At 48.9% G+C, this 15,604-nt stretch overlaps 1 protein-coding gene across 1 annotated transcript; it reads right to left on the reverse strand.

The window, feature by feature from the left end:
* Positions 1–280: 280 nt before the first annotated feature.
* LOC139604073 (olfactory receptor 14J1-like) lies at positions 281–913 on the reverse strand. Its single transcript, XM_071455059.1, has one exon. It carries the CDS (start codon positions 911–913, stop codon positions 281–283), a length of 633 nt encoding a protein of 210 aa, XP_071311160.1.
* Positions 914–15,604: the final 14,691 nt, after the last annotated feature.

The following is a 15,604-nucleotide window of genomic DNA, read 5'->3' on the forward strand; positions in this document are numbered from 1 at the left end:
TGCTCCAGGCCCAGGGCCCATGCCAAAGCTGGGGCAGCCACAAAGCTGTGCCCATTTCTGTTCATTGCTGCTCTGATGGGGATAGTAAAAATATAACCCAAAGTATTTTTACAAGTTCATTTATTTCAAATAAATACAGTGTGAGAGTCCTCATTTACATGAATTTTCTGGGTCACAAAAGAAGGGAAATAATTAAATTTAAGCTAATGAATACCCTCATTGCTTTGAAGACAACAGCATCAGAAGTGGAAGAAATATAAATAAGGAGAGACTTGGCCTGTCATGACATGCACCACGACCTAATGACAGAGGGAAGCACGCAGTGTGTGGTAGCTGAAAAGCATCCAGACATCAGCGCCCTGAGAGATTTTTTGAGCTCCTGGTTCCTCAGGCTGTAGATGAGGGGGTTCAGGGCTGGAGGCACCACTGAGTACAGAACTGACAGGGCCAGATCCAGGGATGGGGAGGAGATGGAGGGAGGCTTCAGGTGAGCAAATACAGCAGTGCTGAGTAACAGGGAGAGGACAGCCAGGTGAGGGAGGCAGGTGGAAAAGGCTTTGTGCCGTCCCTGCTCAGAGGGGATCCTCAGCACGGTCCTGAAGATTTGAATATAGGAGAAAACAATGAACACAAAACAACCAAGTGCTAGACAGACACTGACAGCAATGAGCCCAAGTTCCTTGAGGTTGGAGTGTGAGCAGGAGAGCTTGAGGATCTGTGGGATTTCACAGAAGAACTGGCCCAGGGCATTGCCATGGCACAGGGGCAGGGAAAATGTATTGGCTGTGAGCAGTAGAGCAGTGAGAAAGGCACTGGCCCAGGCAGCTGCTGCCATGTGGGCACAAGCTCTGCTGCCCAGGAGGGTCCCATAGTGCAGGGGTTTGCAGATGGACACGTAGCGGTCGTAGCACATGATGGTCAGCAGGGAAAACTCTGCTGCAATGAAATATCCAAAAAAAAAGAGCTGAGCAGCACATCCAGTGTAGGAGATGTTGCTGGTGTCCCAGAGGGAATTGTGCATGGCTTTGGGGACAGTGGTGCAGATGGAGCCCAGGTCGCTGAGGGCCAGGTTGAGCAGGAAGAAGAACATGGGCGTGTGCAGGTGGTGGCCGCAGGCTACGGCGCTGATGATGAGGCCGTTGCCCAGGAGGGCAGCCAGGGAGATGCCCAGCAAGAGGCAGAAGTGCAGGAGCTGCAGCTGCCACGTGTCTGCCAATGCCAGCAGCAGGAAGTGCCTGATGGAGCTGCTGTTGGACATTTGCTGGGGCTGCACATGGGCATCTGTTCATGGAGAAAGGACAGTGACAAGTCAGCAGAGGCTGCTTGGAGCCTAACCTGGGTCATTCCCTGCAGACTGTCCCACTGGGACTCACCCAGCCTTGTTCCTGCTCTGGGAAAAACCTTCACCCAGGTCCCTGCCTGAGCTCCAGTTGTGCTGGCTGAGTGTGCCAGGAGCAGCCAGGCCTGTGCGTGGGGGCTCTTGGGGAGCCATCCCTGCCCTGCTGCCCTGGGTTTGTGGCCATTTGGCAGAGGGACAAGGCTGGATATCCAGGATTTGTCAGGGGAATTACTCCTAATGCATAAAGTCTTGGTAGCATCTACACTCCCAATTCCATAGGACATGGATGGCAGGAGCTGGTTTAAGTAATTTCTTCTGCCCACACATCATTCCTGGCTCTCTGACAGCAGAAATCGCCAGCATTTCTGCTGCACTCAGAGTTTGCCACTGAGAGATGGGAGAGGCAAAGGATTCCCCGTGGCTCAGGGAAGGTGAGGGGCTGGATGGGCTTGTTCCCAACTGCCCTGGCTTTGCACCTTCGGCTGCAATCAGAGCACAATCACACTCCCAGGTCACCCTGGGATAAACCAGACCCTGCCCAGAGCAGAGGGATCCCTGAAGGTCTCACCCTCTCTCAAGGTCTCTGGGCAAGGTCTCAGCACCCCCTGTGCCAAGGACACTCACAGCTCCCTGGGCAAACCCAGCAGCATTTCCTCAGCTGTGGCAGCTCTGCCCTTCCCCGTGGGACATTCAGGGAACTCCCAGAGGCTCTGGCACAGATCTGCACCCAGGAGGGCAGCTCAGAGCCTGGCAGGGCACAGCAAGGAGATCCCTGGCTGTGCCCATGATGGGATCTCAGGGAGGGGGCTCAGCTCATTCCCCTTTGCCATGGACTGCTTTGCCCACAGCCCCACAGGTGCCAGGGAAGCTTGGACACCCCATTCCCATGGACCGCCCTGCCTGGCAGGAATGCCAAGGGCAGTGCCTGACTCAGCTGCTGCAGATGCCAGAGCCTCCCTGAGAGCAGCAGATAACAGTGCCAATGTCAGGGCAGGGCAGAAGCAAGAGCAGATGTTGTGGTGCTGTGCCTGAGAGGGCAGGGCAGAGACAGCCGGGCACTCAGGACAGTGTTCCCGTGCCCAGCTGTGCCCGGCACCTCCCACACACCAACAGTGCCCTCCTGCCCCAGCCCTGCTCTCTTCAGCCCCCTCTCCTTCCCTGAGCATCTCCCTGGGCCTGGACATTCCCTCCTGAGAGGAGCCTTGTCCCTGCCAGCGCTCACAGAGCCCATGCCAGCCTGTGTGCCCTGGCAGGGGCCCTACAGAAACCTGCCTGTGTGCAGGGCCCTGGCTGGGGCAGGCTCTGTGTGCAGCTGGACAAGGGCAGCTCAGGAGAGCCCTGCTGGGCCCTGCAAAGGTGATGCTGCTGCTGTGCAGGGCTGAGGAGTGGCTGAGGGCCCTTTGGGAGGCTCCCAGCAGAGACACTGATCAACTTAATTTACAGTTCTGCAGTCCCTGTAAAAGATCAAACATTAGTTTGATGATTCTGCTGTGTCCCTTTCAACTCAGAATGTCCTGGGATTCTTGGATTACAATTCCTGTTCTGCTTCTCTCATCCCCTTGTTTTTTATAATCAAAAGAGAAAAAAATTCCCTTGCAACAGTGATAGAACAGTAAAGTAAAAACCAGACATAAATTGGAAGCTGTCAGGTGTCCCAGTGGGGATGAGGCACACCCGGAGCCTGATTTCAGCAATTTATTAAGGTTGATTAATTAGGATATTTAACAGGAACATCCAATAGGAGATTCACTTACCCCAGTTACACATCCCTGGCTCAACCCATTGGAGTAGGTCCAAGGGCTTCTCTGCCTTCACTTTTTGTTATGACTGCTCATATTCTGGTCAAAAAACAAAATGTTCTTCTTGTAGGTCCTCTTCCTGATAATAAGACTATACAGGATACTATATGTATTGTATACAATATGTATTTCAGGAATGCATTTAGACAATCAGTTTATTTTTCTAAAATCAAAGAAAAGGTTAGGGAAAATAATAAAGTCAATAAAGGATTATAGTTATAGATGTGTATAATAGTAATGGAGTTCATTAAGAGTTTAATAGACTTAAAAAGGAAGATAGATTTATAACTATGTAATAGTAATTTACAGAATTACAAATATATGAAAATGGTATAAAATAAAAAAATCTTTTTGTCATCACCCCAATGTTCCCATTCTTCTTCAAGCAGGAAATGGAAAACACTCTCAGGAAAGCTCATGATCTTTCCAGCAATCCCAGGCTTACCTTCTTTGGGAAGTGCCCTGCGGAGCTGTGCCCAGGCTGGTCTGGAGCTGGGAGCAGCCCTGCCCCACCCAGCCCCTCTCAGCAGCAGCGCCTGCCCTGCTCAGGGCGGCTCCTTCCCCCCAGATCTTGTCCCCCAGTGCTGGGAGCAGCTGCCAGGGCTGGCTGAGAGCTGTCCCTGGCAGGCAGCAGAGTCCCTGCCCCAGCACAGCGCCCTGGGCTGCAGGACCCTGCTCTGCAGGACAGCCCTGGGCACCCCTGGCTGCTCTGCACAAGAGACAAGCAGAGAATGCACTCACAGGCTCTGCAGGCATTGGCATGTTCCAGCTTGAGGAGATGGCTCCAGGAGCTGCAGCTGCACTGTCCTGCAGCCAGAGGTTCCTGTGCCAAGGGCTGGCAGTGATTGTGCCCCAGGCACTTCTCAGCCCCTTCCCAGCCCTGACTGATTGAAGCTCTCTGTGCCTCTGGGCTGTGCCCGGGCTGGCTGCAGGCAGTGCCCCAGCCCTGCTGGGCTGGCACAAGAGCTGCTCATCCAGAGAAATGTGCTTTTGAAGCTCTTCTTGGTCACCAGGAGCTGCCTCTGTGCCAGGAGCCCAGCCCAGCTCAGCAGCACAGACACAGCACAAGGACTTTAATCAGCCTCTGGGCCTTTGTGCTCAGGCCCTGAGAATCAGTCCCTGAGAGGGAGCTGAAGAAACCTCTGCAGAACTCCAAGGCAGAATCCAACTCCAAACTTTCTTGGACTTTTAATGGGTCCCAGAGAGGGACACGACTGAGCAAGTGTCCCCAGGCCCCAGGCAGAGCAGAGAACTGCAGGCAGTGCTGACAGGTGGGGACAAAGAGAAGCCAAGTCTTGGTGCCCTGGGCCACTGCAGGGTCTGTGCCAGCAAGGGCTGGGAGGAGACACCTTGTCCTGAGGCCCTGGGGTCTCCTGGCACAGCCCCAGCCAGGCTGGGCACTGTCAGCCCCTTGTGCTGCCCTCAGCATCCCCCCCTAGCCCACATCCCAGTGGCCTCAAGGATCTGCTGCAAGGAGTCCCTGGGGAGCCTTGCTCAGCAATGGCCCTGGGGGCTCCTTCATGCTCCCTGCAGGGACTGCAGGTTTTTCAAAGGACTTTGGCTTTGGCTTTTGCCTTGGAGTCTCTGAGAGGTCTCTGCAATCCTGGCCTCCAATTATCTGCTGTAATTAGTCCCTGGAGAGGCTTTGTCAGTAACAACACTCAGTGGGGCTCATTAATGCTTCAGGGTACTTCAGTTATTTTAAGGTACTTGGTGTTTGCCTTTTGATACAGACTCTATGAGAAGGATTGTGCAGTTGCAGCCCCCAATTATCTACTTTAATTAGTCCCTTGAGAGCCTTTATCAGTAATGACACTCATGGGCTCATTAATGCTTCAGGGTACTTCAGTTATTTTAAGGTATTTGGTGTTGCCCTTTTGATACAGACTCTGTGAGAGGTTTGTGCAATCATGGTCTCAATTATCTGCTTTAATGAATCCCTTGAGAGCTTTGTACTGACACTCAGTGGGGCTCAGTAATGCTTTCAGATACTCAAGGTTTTTAAGGTACTCTGGATGTTCCTTTCAACTCTGAATCTCTGAGAGGTGTTTTTTCCAATTCTGGCCTCCAATTCTCCCCCCCCCCCCCAACAAGGAGTCCATGAGGAGCCTGTGTTGGAGATGGACCTCAGAGGGACCCATTCATGCTTTGAGACACTCTGAGTTTTTCCTCTGACTTTGACTCCTGGAAAGGTTTGTGCAATCTCAGGCCCTGAGGTTTCAGGGCTCAGCTCCAAATGCACCACGGGGCTCATTAGGGTCAAGCAAGTCCTGACACACCATGGCTCTGCCTTGATTTTCCTCGGCTCTGGAGCGTTTATTAGGCAGATTTCCTTTTACAGTTGTGAAGAAATATTTCAATGACCTTCTAAGAAATAAGTAATCCTATTTTAAAGAGTGTATTTTATTACTGTTCTCTTCAGAGAAGAGCTGATTGCAGCTTTCTGTGATTTATATTGATGTAGGGCCGCTCCTGAGGAGGTCTAACCAGGTCAGAGAAGTTTTACCTTGAGAGTTGACCCAGTGTGGACAACCTTGTCCCACATTCCCCAACCTCATGTGAGAAACAATTTTCACTTTCAAAAATTTAAAATATTAAGATCTTATCAAAATACAACAGAAGACTGAATAAAGAAAATAACACAGTGCGAGAAGCAAAGGATTCAGTCATTGTGTGCTCATCTACAAAATGGATGCTCTGTCTTTTATACCTCTGGCCCCTCCCAAAGTCTTGTCAATCGACTCCTTCTTCACTGTCCAGTGGTGGAGATCACTGTCTTACACCTTGATTGGAGGTCAGGTATCGCAGACATCTTTTCATGAAAAATCCTTTCTTTAGGATTTTTCCTCCTGAGAAGCTGAGAGGCCTCAGAACAAAATGTAACCAATGGTTATCTGCTGCTGTGGAATGCAACAGTTGGATCTGTGATTGGTCTCATAGAGTTGTTTCTAATTAATGGCCAATCATGGTCAGCTGGCTTGGACTCTCTCTCTCTGAGACAGAAGCTTTTGTTATCATTCCATTCTATTCTTAGCTTAGCTAGCCTTCTGATGAAACCTTTCCTTCTATTCTTTTAGCATAGTTTTAATGTAATATATATAATAAAATAATAAATAAACCTTCTCAAACATGGAGTCAACATTCTCATCTCTTCCCTCATCCAAGAACCCCTGTGAACATCACCACAGTCAGGTGCTGCCATAGGAACAAGCCAACCCTCCCAAATGCCCCAACTACTGAGGCCATCCTGTGATAGCAATGCAAGGGGGAGGGGAAGGATAACTATACAGCTACAAAACTTCTCCTAACATGTATTTAATATCCAACCCTTAATTGTGAGAGTCAACCTTAGGATTACGCATCTATAACAAACCCCCTTTTTCTTTTTCTAGAAGTCATTTTGCTCAAACAGTTAAGTAAAAAATTTTCTTTGTCTCTTGAATGAATCATACCAGCATCTGTTGATGTGGGCAAGGACAGTGGGAACAGGAGAAAAAAATCTCAGGTTTTCCCTAGACACACTTATTTGGAATGGACAAAAGGGCATCCCAGAGGTCCAGTGTGGCTTTGACTCCCATCTACCGTGCCTGTGTGGCTGCTACCCATAGTTGGTGCATCTTAGGGGTGAGCACAGAGGCCAACTCGGTCCTGCCCTCCAGTCCCTGTTGAATTAAAAGACAACTGAGGAATTACAGAGGTCTGGAATGGCCTTTTGTCCCTACCTTACCATTCCTATGGGGTTGCTACCCACAGCAGGGCTATGGAGCCTTCTTGGTAGCGAACAAAGGGGCCAACCTGGTCTTGCCCTCCTTCCTTTGTCTTATTTTCTTGAAGAAGCTGTCCCATTACCTTTTACAGTCCCTTGTGTACTCCCCCTCAACAGATGCTGGTAATTCTCACCCATGAAAACAGGAAGACAGTTCTCGAGCTGGTTGGTGGAAGCTTGACTCTGCTTTTTGGGCATCTTGGTGTTTTTCTGGTTGTCTCTCAGTCTGTTTTAGAGTCAATCTTGTTTCACCCAGCCTGGATGTTACAGTCCACTCTTTGGGTTCTTCTCCTGGGCCTTTGACTCTGTTGCCATGAGTCCATCCCCGCTCTGCAGCTCGCACGGCCGATTCGGTGCTGAGCAGTGCCTGAAAGGGACCTTCCCACTGAGGAGTTAGAGGCTGATCTCTCCATGGCTTAATCATCACCCAATTCCTGGGATTAATATTATGGATTCTGAAATCCAGGGTGGTAGTTTGAGGAACTGCCCCTTTATGTCTTAGCCCTTCTAAGGTTTGTGCTATAGACATCACTTATTTCTTGGCATTGGCTTCCCCTTCCTCATAGGTGGCAGCCTTCTGGGGTGAGGTCAGGAAGGGAAACCCAAACATCATTTCATAGGGTGACAGCCCCAGATCTGACCGGGGTTGGGTTCTAATTCTTAATAAGGCCAAAAGGAGATATTTTATCCATGACATTCAGGTTTCAATCATTATCTTAACTAGAGCTGTTTTAAGAGATTGATTCATTCTCTCAACCCAACGGGAACTCTGTGGATGCCATGAAGTGTGTAATTCCCATTTTACTGCCAGGGCCTGAACAACTTTCTGCAATATCTTTAATGTGAAGTGAGTTCCCCAGTCTAAATCAATCCTGTTGGCCATCTCATATCGGGGAATGATTGATTCTAGAAGCGTTTTACTCACAACATTGGCATTGGCTTTCACAGTGGGCACCATCTCTACCCAATGAGTCACATGATCTACTATCACTGGCAAAAACTTCCACTGTTGTACCTGGGGAAGCTCAGTAAAGTCTACTTGGATGTTTTGAAAAGGCTGTAAGGTTACTTCTCACCCTCCTCTGGGTGTTTTCCTCATGATCTTCTGATTTACTTGTTGACATATCACACACTGTTCAGTCACCTGCTTAGCTATCCCAAAAATTCCTATGCATCCCAAATCCCTCAGAAATTGATCACTTAGTACTTGTGTACCCCAATGTGTTGTCCCATGTATGCCTTCTAGCATTTTCTTGGCAAGGGGTTTATTCAACATTTGCCTCCCATCTGCTGATCTCCACTTCTCTTTGTTATCTTTCTTGACTTCTATTTTAAGGAGTTCTTCCTCTTCTGTCCCACTGAATGCAGGGACTTTTTGCATTTCTCTCATGGGTGTTAATACTATTATTAGTTTTTCTGTCTCTGATTCAGTTGCAGTTTTAGCCTCTAAATCAGCTAAATTGTTCCCTTGTGCCCCTTTTTGATGTCCTTCAACATATACCACCACTACTTCCTCTGGTAATTGTAAGGTTTCTAACTCTTCTAAAAGAAATTTTTTGTGAATCAGTCACTTTCCTTTTGAATTGAATAGCCCCCTCTCTTCCCAAATTTTTCCAAAGGCATGCACTACTCCAAAAGCATATTTTCAGTCTGTATATATTGTTCCCCTTTTCTGTGCTAATATTTCCAGAGCTCACTTTAGGGCATACAACTCACACCTTGGGCTGACCAGTTGGAAGATAACTTTCTCTTTTCTATGGCCACCATCCCTTCATGCACTATAGCGTACCCCGATACCCTGTGCCCCTTTATTACCTGTGAAGATCCATCGATGTTCAGTCATTTTCCACCTTGGAGTGGTTGATCTGTTAGGTCCTCTCTTCCTTTAGTTTAATAGTTTATAACCTCTAGGCAATTATGTATTAGTTCCTCATGTGGTTCTCCATATAAAAACTGGGCAGGGTTGAGTTGGTTACTCAGAATTAGCTCTAAATCATTAGCTATTAAGATCACTTCATAATTTAACATACAGGAATCAGTGAGCCATTTCTCAGCCTTTTGGCTTAGGATACTTCTAACTGAGTGTGGGGTATATATTTTCAATTTTCCTGTAAAAGTTAATGTCTTGGTTTGAAAAGACAAGTGTCCACTAAGGAAGGCAGGAGCTTCCCTTGAAATGGAAAATGTAAACCCCCTCCCTCTGAATTATTATAATTTTGAAATTAAGAGGCTCTCAGGCAAAGATATTGGCATAGGAATAACAGTTCTTCACTAGGAAAACTAAAAATACAAATGTAATAGTACAAACAAAAAAATAACAACCTACTGACAGAGTCAGAATACATGTTGGTCGGGTGTTGGCAGCAGTCCCATTCAATGGTGGCTGCAGTGCTCCTGCAGTGACAGGTGTGGTTCTGTTGGAGCAGGGATCCTGCAGAAGGGTGGAGTTTTCCTCTGAAGGTCCAGTGGTGGTGTAGATGAGCCTGATCTTCCTCTGGGAATCCAGTGGGGAAGAAAGCTGCTCCTCTGGGCATCCAATGGGGCTGAAAGCTGCTCCTCTGGGAATCCAGTGGGGAAAAGGCTGTACTGGTGTCCCAAAATCTCAGATTATATCCAGGTAGGAATGCTTGGCTCCTCCCTCTGGGTGGAGCATCTCACAATGTGATGATGTAATTTTTATCAGTCATGCAGTGACACTCAATGGCCCATTGACAGAAGATACCTCCCCAGAGGGAGGATTGGTTGAGGGAAAGATAAAGAAAAACTGCCCAATTAACAGAAGATAACTGCCTCACCTCTTACAGACAGGAATTGAATACAACCCCAGCTACGTCTTTCAACTTAAGACATTTACAAAAGTTGCCATTTTAAGTTCTAACTGAGTTTGGCCTCCCTATTTTTTTTTCCTACATGCTCTAGCCACTCCCTTAAATACTTCCTGAGAGACCTGACCCTCCTTCCAAAGCTGATACATCCTCTTTTTATTCTTAAGTTCCTCCAAAACCTCCTTGCCCATCCAGGCTGGGCATTTGCCTCATCGACTTGTCTTTCAGCACACAGGGACAGTCTGTTCCTGTATCCTCAAGGTCTCTGTTTTGAAGCACACCCACCCTTCCTGAACTCCTTTGTTTTTAAGGAACTCTCTGAATAAGTCTCCTAAACAGGCCAAAGTCTGTCCTCTGGAAATCCAATGTAAAAGCCTTATTGATGTTCCTCCTGACTTCACTGAATATTGAGAACTGTATAATTTCACGATCACTGTTCCCCAAGTGGCCTCCAACCACCACATCTCCCACCAGCCCATCTCTACTTGCAAACAACAGATCTAACACAGTCCCTCCCCTGATGGGCTTACCCATCTGCTGCCACAAAAAGTTGTCCTCCACAAACTCTAAAAATTTCCTGGACTGCCTTTTTTCAGCTGTTTTAACTTCCCAGCAAATGTCTGGCAGGTTGAAATCACCAACAAGAACAAGAGCTGATGATCCAGAAACATTCTCTAGCTGTTTATAGAATGAGTTGTCCATCTCTTCTTCTTGGTTGGGTGGACAATAACAGACTCCCAGTAGGATGTCAGCCTTGTTGGCCTTCCCCCTAATTCTCACCCACAGGCATTCAACTTCATCATTAGTTTCAATACCTATGGTGTCCAAAGCCTCCCTAATATAAAGGGCCACCCCTCCACCTCTTCTCCCTTTCCTGTCTCTCCTGAAGAGCTTGTAGCCATCCAGTGCAGCGCTCCAGCCATGTGAGTCATCCCACCACGTTTCCCTGATGCCAATTACATCACAGCTCTGCTGCTGCGCCATGGCCTCCAGCTCTTCTTGTTTGTTACCCATGCTGCATGCACTGGTATACATGCACCTCAGCTGATTTCAGCCCTAACTCAGGCTTGCCACCCTTGGGCCTGCTTCCAGACAGCCAGATGCATCCCCTTCCCCCTTCAAACCTAATTTAAAGCCCTCTCAACGAGTTCTGCCAGTTCATGAGCAAAAAATCTTCTGCCCTTAACAGAGAGATGGATCCCATCTGGTTCCAGTAGAGCAGGTGCTGTAAAAGTTGCCCCGTGATCAATGAATCCAAAATTCTGCTGATGACACCAACCATTGAGCCACTTGTTAATAATGTGAGCTCTCCTATTCCTTTCACCGTTTTTCTCAACCACCAAAGGGCCTGAGGAAAAGGCTACCTGTGTCCCTGTCCTATCAACCACTTGTCCCAGCGCCCTAAAGTCCCTTTTAATTGTCCTGACATTCCTCTTTTCAATCTCATCACTGCCAGCCTGGATATCAGCAGTGGGTAATAATCAGAGGGCTGAATCAGCCCAGGCAGTCTCTCAGTAATATCCCATATCCAGGCCCCAGGGAGGCAGCAGACCTCTCTGTGGGGTGGGTCTGGTTGACATATGGGGCCCTCTGTTCCCCTCAGAAGGGAGTCACCCACCATGATTACCCTTCTTTCCTTTTGGATGTTAGAGGTGGCAGTCCCTCTCACAGATCAATCATATCTGGGATGCTCACTGGGCAGATAATTTTCTTCTAAATCATTTGGCTGATGCTCCAGATCCAGGGGTTCATACCTATTCTGAAGTGGACCTGGCTAGGGGATGGGGGTTGGGAGGGGTTTTTATTAATACTTATTGATAAAAGGAGTTTTTTGTTAATACTATAATTATTAAGGGCCCCTTTCCTCAAGCAGGGACCCAGTTCCAGTCCCCTTCATCTACCAAGAGTTCTTCTATTGCCTGACAGTGGAAGGCAGAGGAGTCCTCTGACCCTTGGTGGGCCTCCCTCAAGGATGGAAGGGCAATCCACTGATCTATTTCCCTTTCACTTTCCCTGATACTCCTTATTCTTTCAACTTCCTCTCTAAGGTCAGCCACCAATGTGAGAAGATCATCCACCTACTCACACCTTGGGCAAGTTCCGTCCTCAACCCCCCTGAAACCACAGAGAAGCTCAAACACTCCGCACAGGAATGAGTCTGTGCAGACACATCCTTTTTGGAGGGTTCCATTTGGTTACACAGATTTGCACTAACTAGGGGTTTTGATCATGTGAGGACCATTACTAACAGAAACCCTGGAACCAAACAACAAAAACACCAACAGCAACACACAGCAAACCTTTTGAACAGGGGACTCCTGGAAACCTGCAACCCTGCCAGTGTAACTGCTGCACAAACTACCACGCCACGCCCTCAGAGCCGTGCCAGGCCCCTGTTTGCCCACAAACTGCCCTGCCACACCCCTGTTTGCCCACTCCAGGTCATTCTGCTCCCCAGAGGCCTCTATTAAAGCCCCCACCTCACGCCACAGCTGAGAAAAACCCCTCTAAGCACCTGTGTGGACTAACAAGCACAACACAACCCACCTGCTAAGTGACACTATGGGGGTGCAGCCCCATCCTGCTCCCAGGGAGGGGGGTTTAGGAGCTTAGAAATGCTCCTTGGGCCTCAGCATTGCAGGTAAATTAAGGCAAACCCATTCTCTCTTCACATGGCAAAGAGGAAAACGGTTCCTGGATACCCACAACATGGACCAGAGAAAGATGTTAACCCCAGGTGAATGACCTTTTTTCCCCACCTCCACAAGAACCACCGGGACCCCACTGCAGAGAAGCACAGGGTCACCAAGGACAGATGGGACACTGCTGGAGCCAAGAGTCTTGTACTGTCCTCTGTTTGGTCTCTTTCCCACCCCAGTCCTGATCTTCCCCACACCCGTGCACCCCTACTCTTTCCTTCCCCACCCCGTCCTCCATCTTCCCCCTTTTTCCTTCTCACTCTCCTGTTTCCTATCCCTTTCTATCTGTCTACTGCCCATTTATTCTTCAGTAAATTCCCTGTTGTTGACTTTTTACATGATCTCCTGGATTGCTCATCGTTCTCAAAGGAGAACCCAAAATACACATCGACACAGCTTGACCCACATGCTAAAGATCCTCACTTCTTTATTTATGCAATTGATAAGCATAAATCATAATAAACAGAACTTTAGTTAAATTCTAAACCATGCACCACATGTCTTCCTCAGATGTGGTTGCAATCTGCTGTAATAGCAATTAAAAGGGAAGGAAATGAGGGCACCCAGACCAGTGATAAACTAAAGGTAATTTGGGATTATGACACTCTCTTTGAAAGGGTTTCCAATCTTGGTGACATCTTGTTAATGACACTTATTGTCCCATTGATGGTAAAGCCACAGCTTTTCTTTTACAATACTCTATGCCTTATACCCAAATATTTTGCTGATTGAATCCCAATGGAACTGTCCTCTATCTGTTAGAACATACAAGTGTGAGCCCCAAATGGGAGCAAATGGCCAGCTGTGGATGTTGATGCCTGATGGACAGGAACAGCAAGGATTTATTTGTGAAAATAATACTATTAACAACTAAGACATTTGCCTTGATTTTTAAGAAAATGCCAATATCATGTTGAAACCCCAGCAACTGTACTTGCATATGCTGGAAATGGATGTATCTGTATGAGAACTCAGTGTGATTCTATGTTTACAGAAAACACCACCTGAGAGACATCTGATCGCTCTAATAGCGGTATCTGTAGTTTTAGCAAAATGATGGGATACAGCTTGAACAATTCAGCTCCCTCACAACTCACCAGTTGCTACAATCCAAGTGCACACTGTGTAAAGTTTCATTGCCTGTCACTGCTGGAGTGAATCTGGCATTGGCAAGAAACTGTTGCAATGTGATGATCTGAGTCCATGCTGAAATGGACAAGAGCACAAGAGACAAAGAACCCGCATTACCACCCATCATCAGGCAGAGAAGATGCACCATATCCTGGAAAGAGGGAAGAAAGAATAGTTGCTGGTGGGAAACTATTTTTGGATGGCCACCTAGACCAACTGGAATTTTGAATTTAATGTTGCATCCAATTGTAGTTTTGTTAGTTTTGGCTTTATTGTGTGCACTGCTCATAATCATCCTGTATGCCCTGACAAAAGATAAACCAAATTATATCCATGAAACATGTAAACCACCTACAACAAACTCAGTGCATTAAATGTTATATAATTTCACTATTTCTGACCCATTAATAAGAAAACCTATCAATCAATTGTACCCTTACCTCTAATCTGCAATAGGCCACATAGTTATGACAAAGACACAAGAGATTCTTACCACTCAAGGAGATGGTAATGTTTATTAAATGTAGGCACAGGGTAAAGAGACTCAAAGCTGGGCACAGGATATGAGGTGTGACCTCACCACTGCCCAGCACAGAGGGACAATCAGAGCCCTGGTCCTGCTGGCCACACTATGGCTGACACAGAATACCAGGATGCCCCTGGCATATGCCTGACCATAATTCCACCCTTCCCCACCCACCCTATGAAATAATGAATGGACATTTTCCTTGGCCCTCCTTTGTTATTAGTATTTTTTTTAAAAACACACTTTCTATAGCCTTTCACAGTAGCCATCTTTTGAGTTCAAATGGAGCTTTTGATGATCTATGAGAGGTCAGGCCTGAGGGCTGGGACCCAGGGTGGGCTGGGTGGGAAAAGCCCTTTGGCACTTTGGCTCAGGGCTTCCTTGGGGATGTTTAGGGGAGGAACACAAGGTGGAACAAGAGAGAGCTGCAGAACATTGAGAGAGGAACAAGAGCAGGCAAAGTTGAGGGGCAAAGGCATTAAAAAGGCCTTTGTGCCCAGGGGCATCAGCATGGAAACCGCCAGGCCTCTGGGAGAAAGGGTGGCCATGCCCACCAGGCCTTTGTGACCTGCGGTGACATCGGGCCCAGAGGCCATTGTGACCCGGGTGCATGTCATGGGCCTTGGGGCTGCCAATCCCTGCAGCGGCCACTCCCAGGAGAGCAGCTCTCTGAGGAGGCAGCAGCTTCTCTCGAGGCAGCAGCTCCCCTGGGCGGTTGTGGCCAGTGTTCACCACAATGTGGAAGAAGGAGGAGGTGAATGCCCACGGCCAGCCCCGTGAGGGGCAGCCACTGCTGCACCGGCGGCGACAGGTGAGGGACAGGGATGGAGGGAGAGTCTGCAGTGGGACCTGGGGGAAGCCCTGGGACAGAGACAGCCAGGCCTGGCACCAGGCCATGCTCTGCGGAGGGGACAGCGCTGGGATGGCCCAGGCACAGCAATGCCCAGAGGCAGCAAGCCCAGCTGGGAACCCAGCCTGGCCTGGCCGCTGTGGCCAGCACCTGCCTTGGGGCCAGGCCTGGGCTTGATGAGGGCACACCATGCCCACACAGCCAGCTCCATCCTGTGCCTCCTCCTGCTTCCCACAGGTGACCCACAGGCAGCCACAGGCGGCACCTCAGGTCACCTGGACGACCATCACGCCCATCCCTGGGGACAGGCCCACTCTGTTCCCCAAACCCATCCGGTCACGGAGCCCCACCTGGTCCTGCACACGCAGGGGCAGCCAAGAGGACAGGCGCTCAGTGCCCCACAGCCGTGTCACAGGGCCACAGAGATTGTCCGTGTTGGACTTGCCACCTCTCCATGGCCCTAAGGTGACACTGGCACCTCCAGGCCAGCTCAGTGGTCAAATGTCCAGCGTGTCCACTGGCAGTGCCAAGCTGCCCCCTCTGCCAGCAGCACCTGCAGCAGCAGCCTCATCCTCTCCCAGAGGCACAGCCCGTGCTGTGGGCCCCATGGCCCGGGCCCAGCCAGAGCGTGTGCCACCTTCTCCATGGGGCACTCTGGCTGCAGGCAGA

Source organism: Agelaius tricolor, unplaced genomic scaffold (genome assembly GCF_023055355.1).
Source record: "Agelaius tricolor isolate 1412-34295 unplaced genomic scaffold, bAgeTri1.0.p SCAF_43, whole genome shotgun sequence".
Taxonomy (NCBI): domain Eukaryota; kingdom Metazoa; phylum Chordata; class Aves; order Passeriformes; family Icteridae; genus Agelaius; species Agelaius tricolor.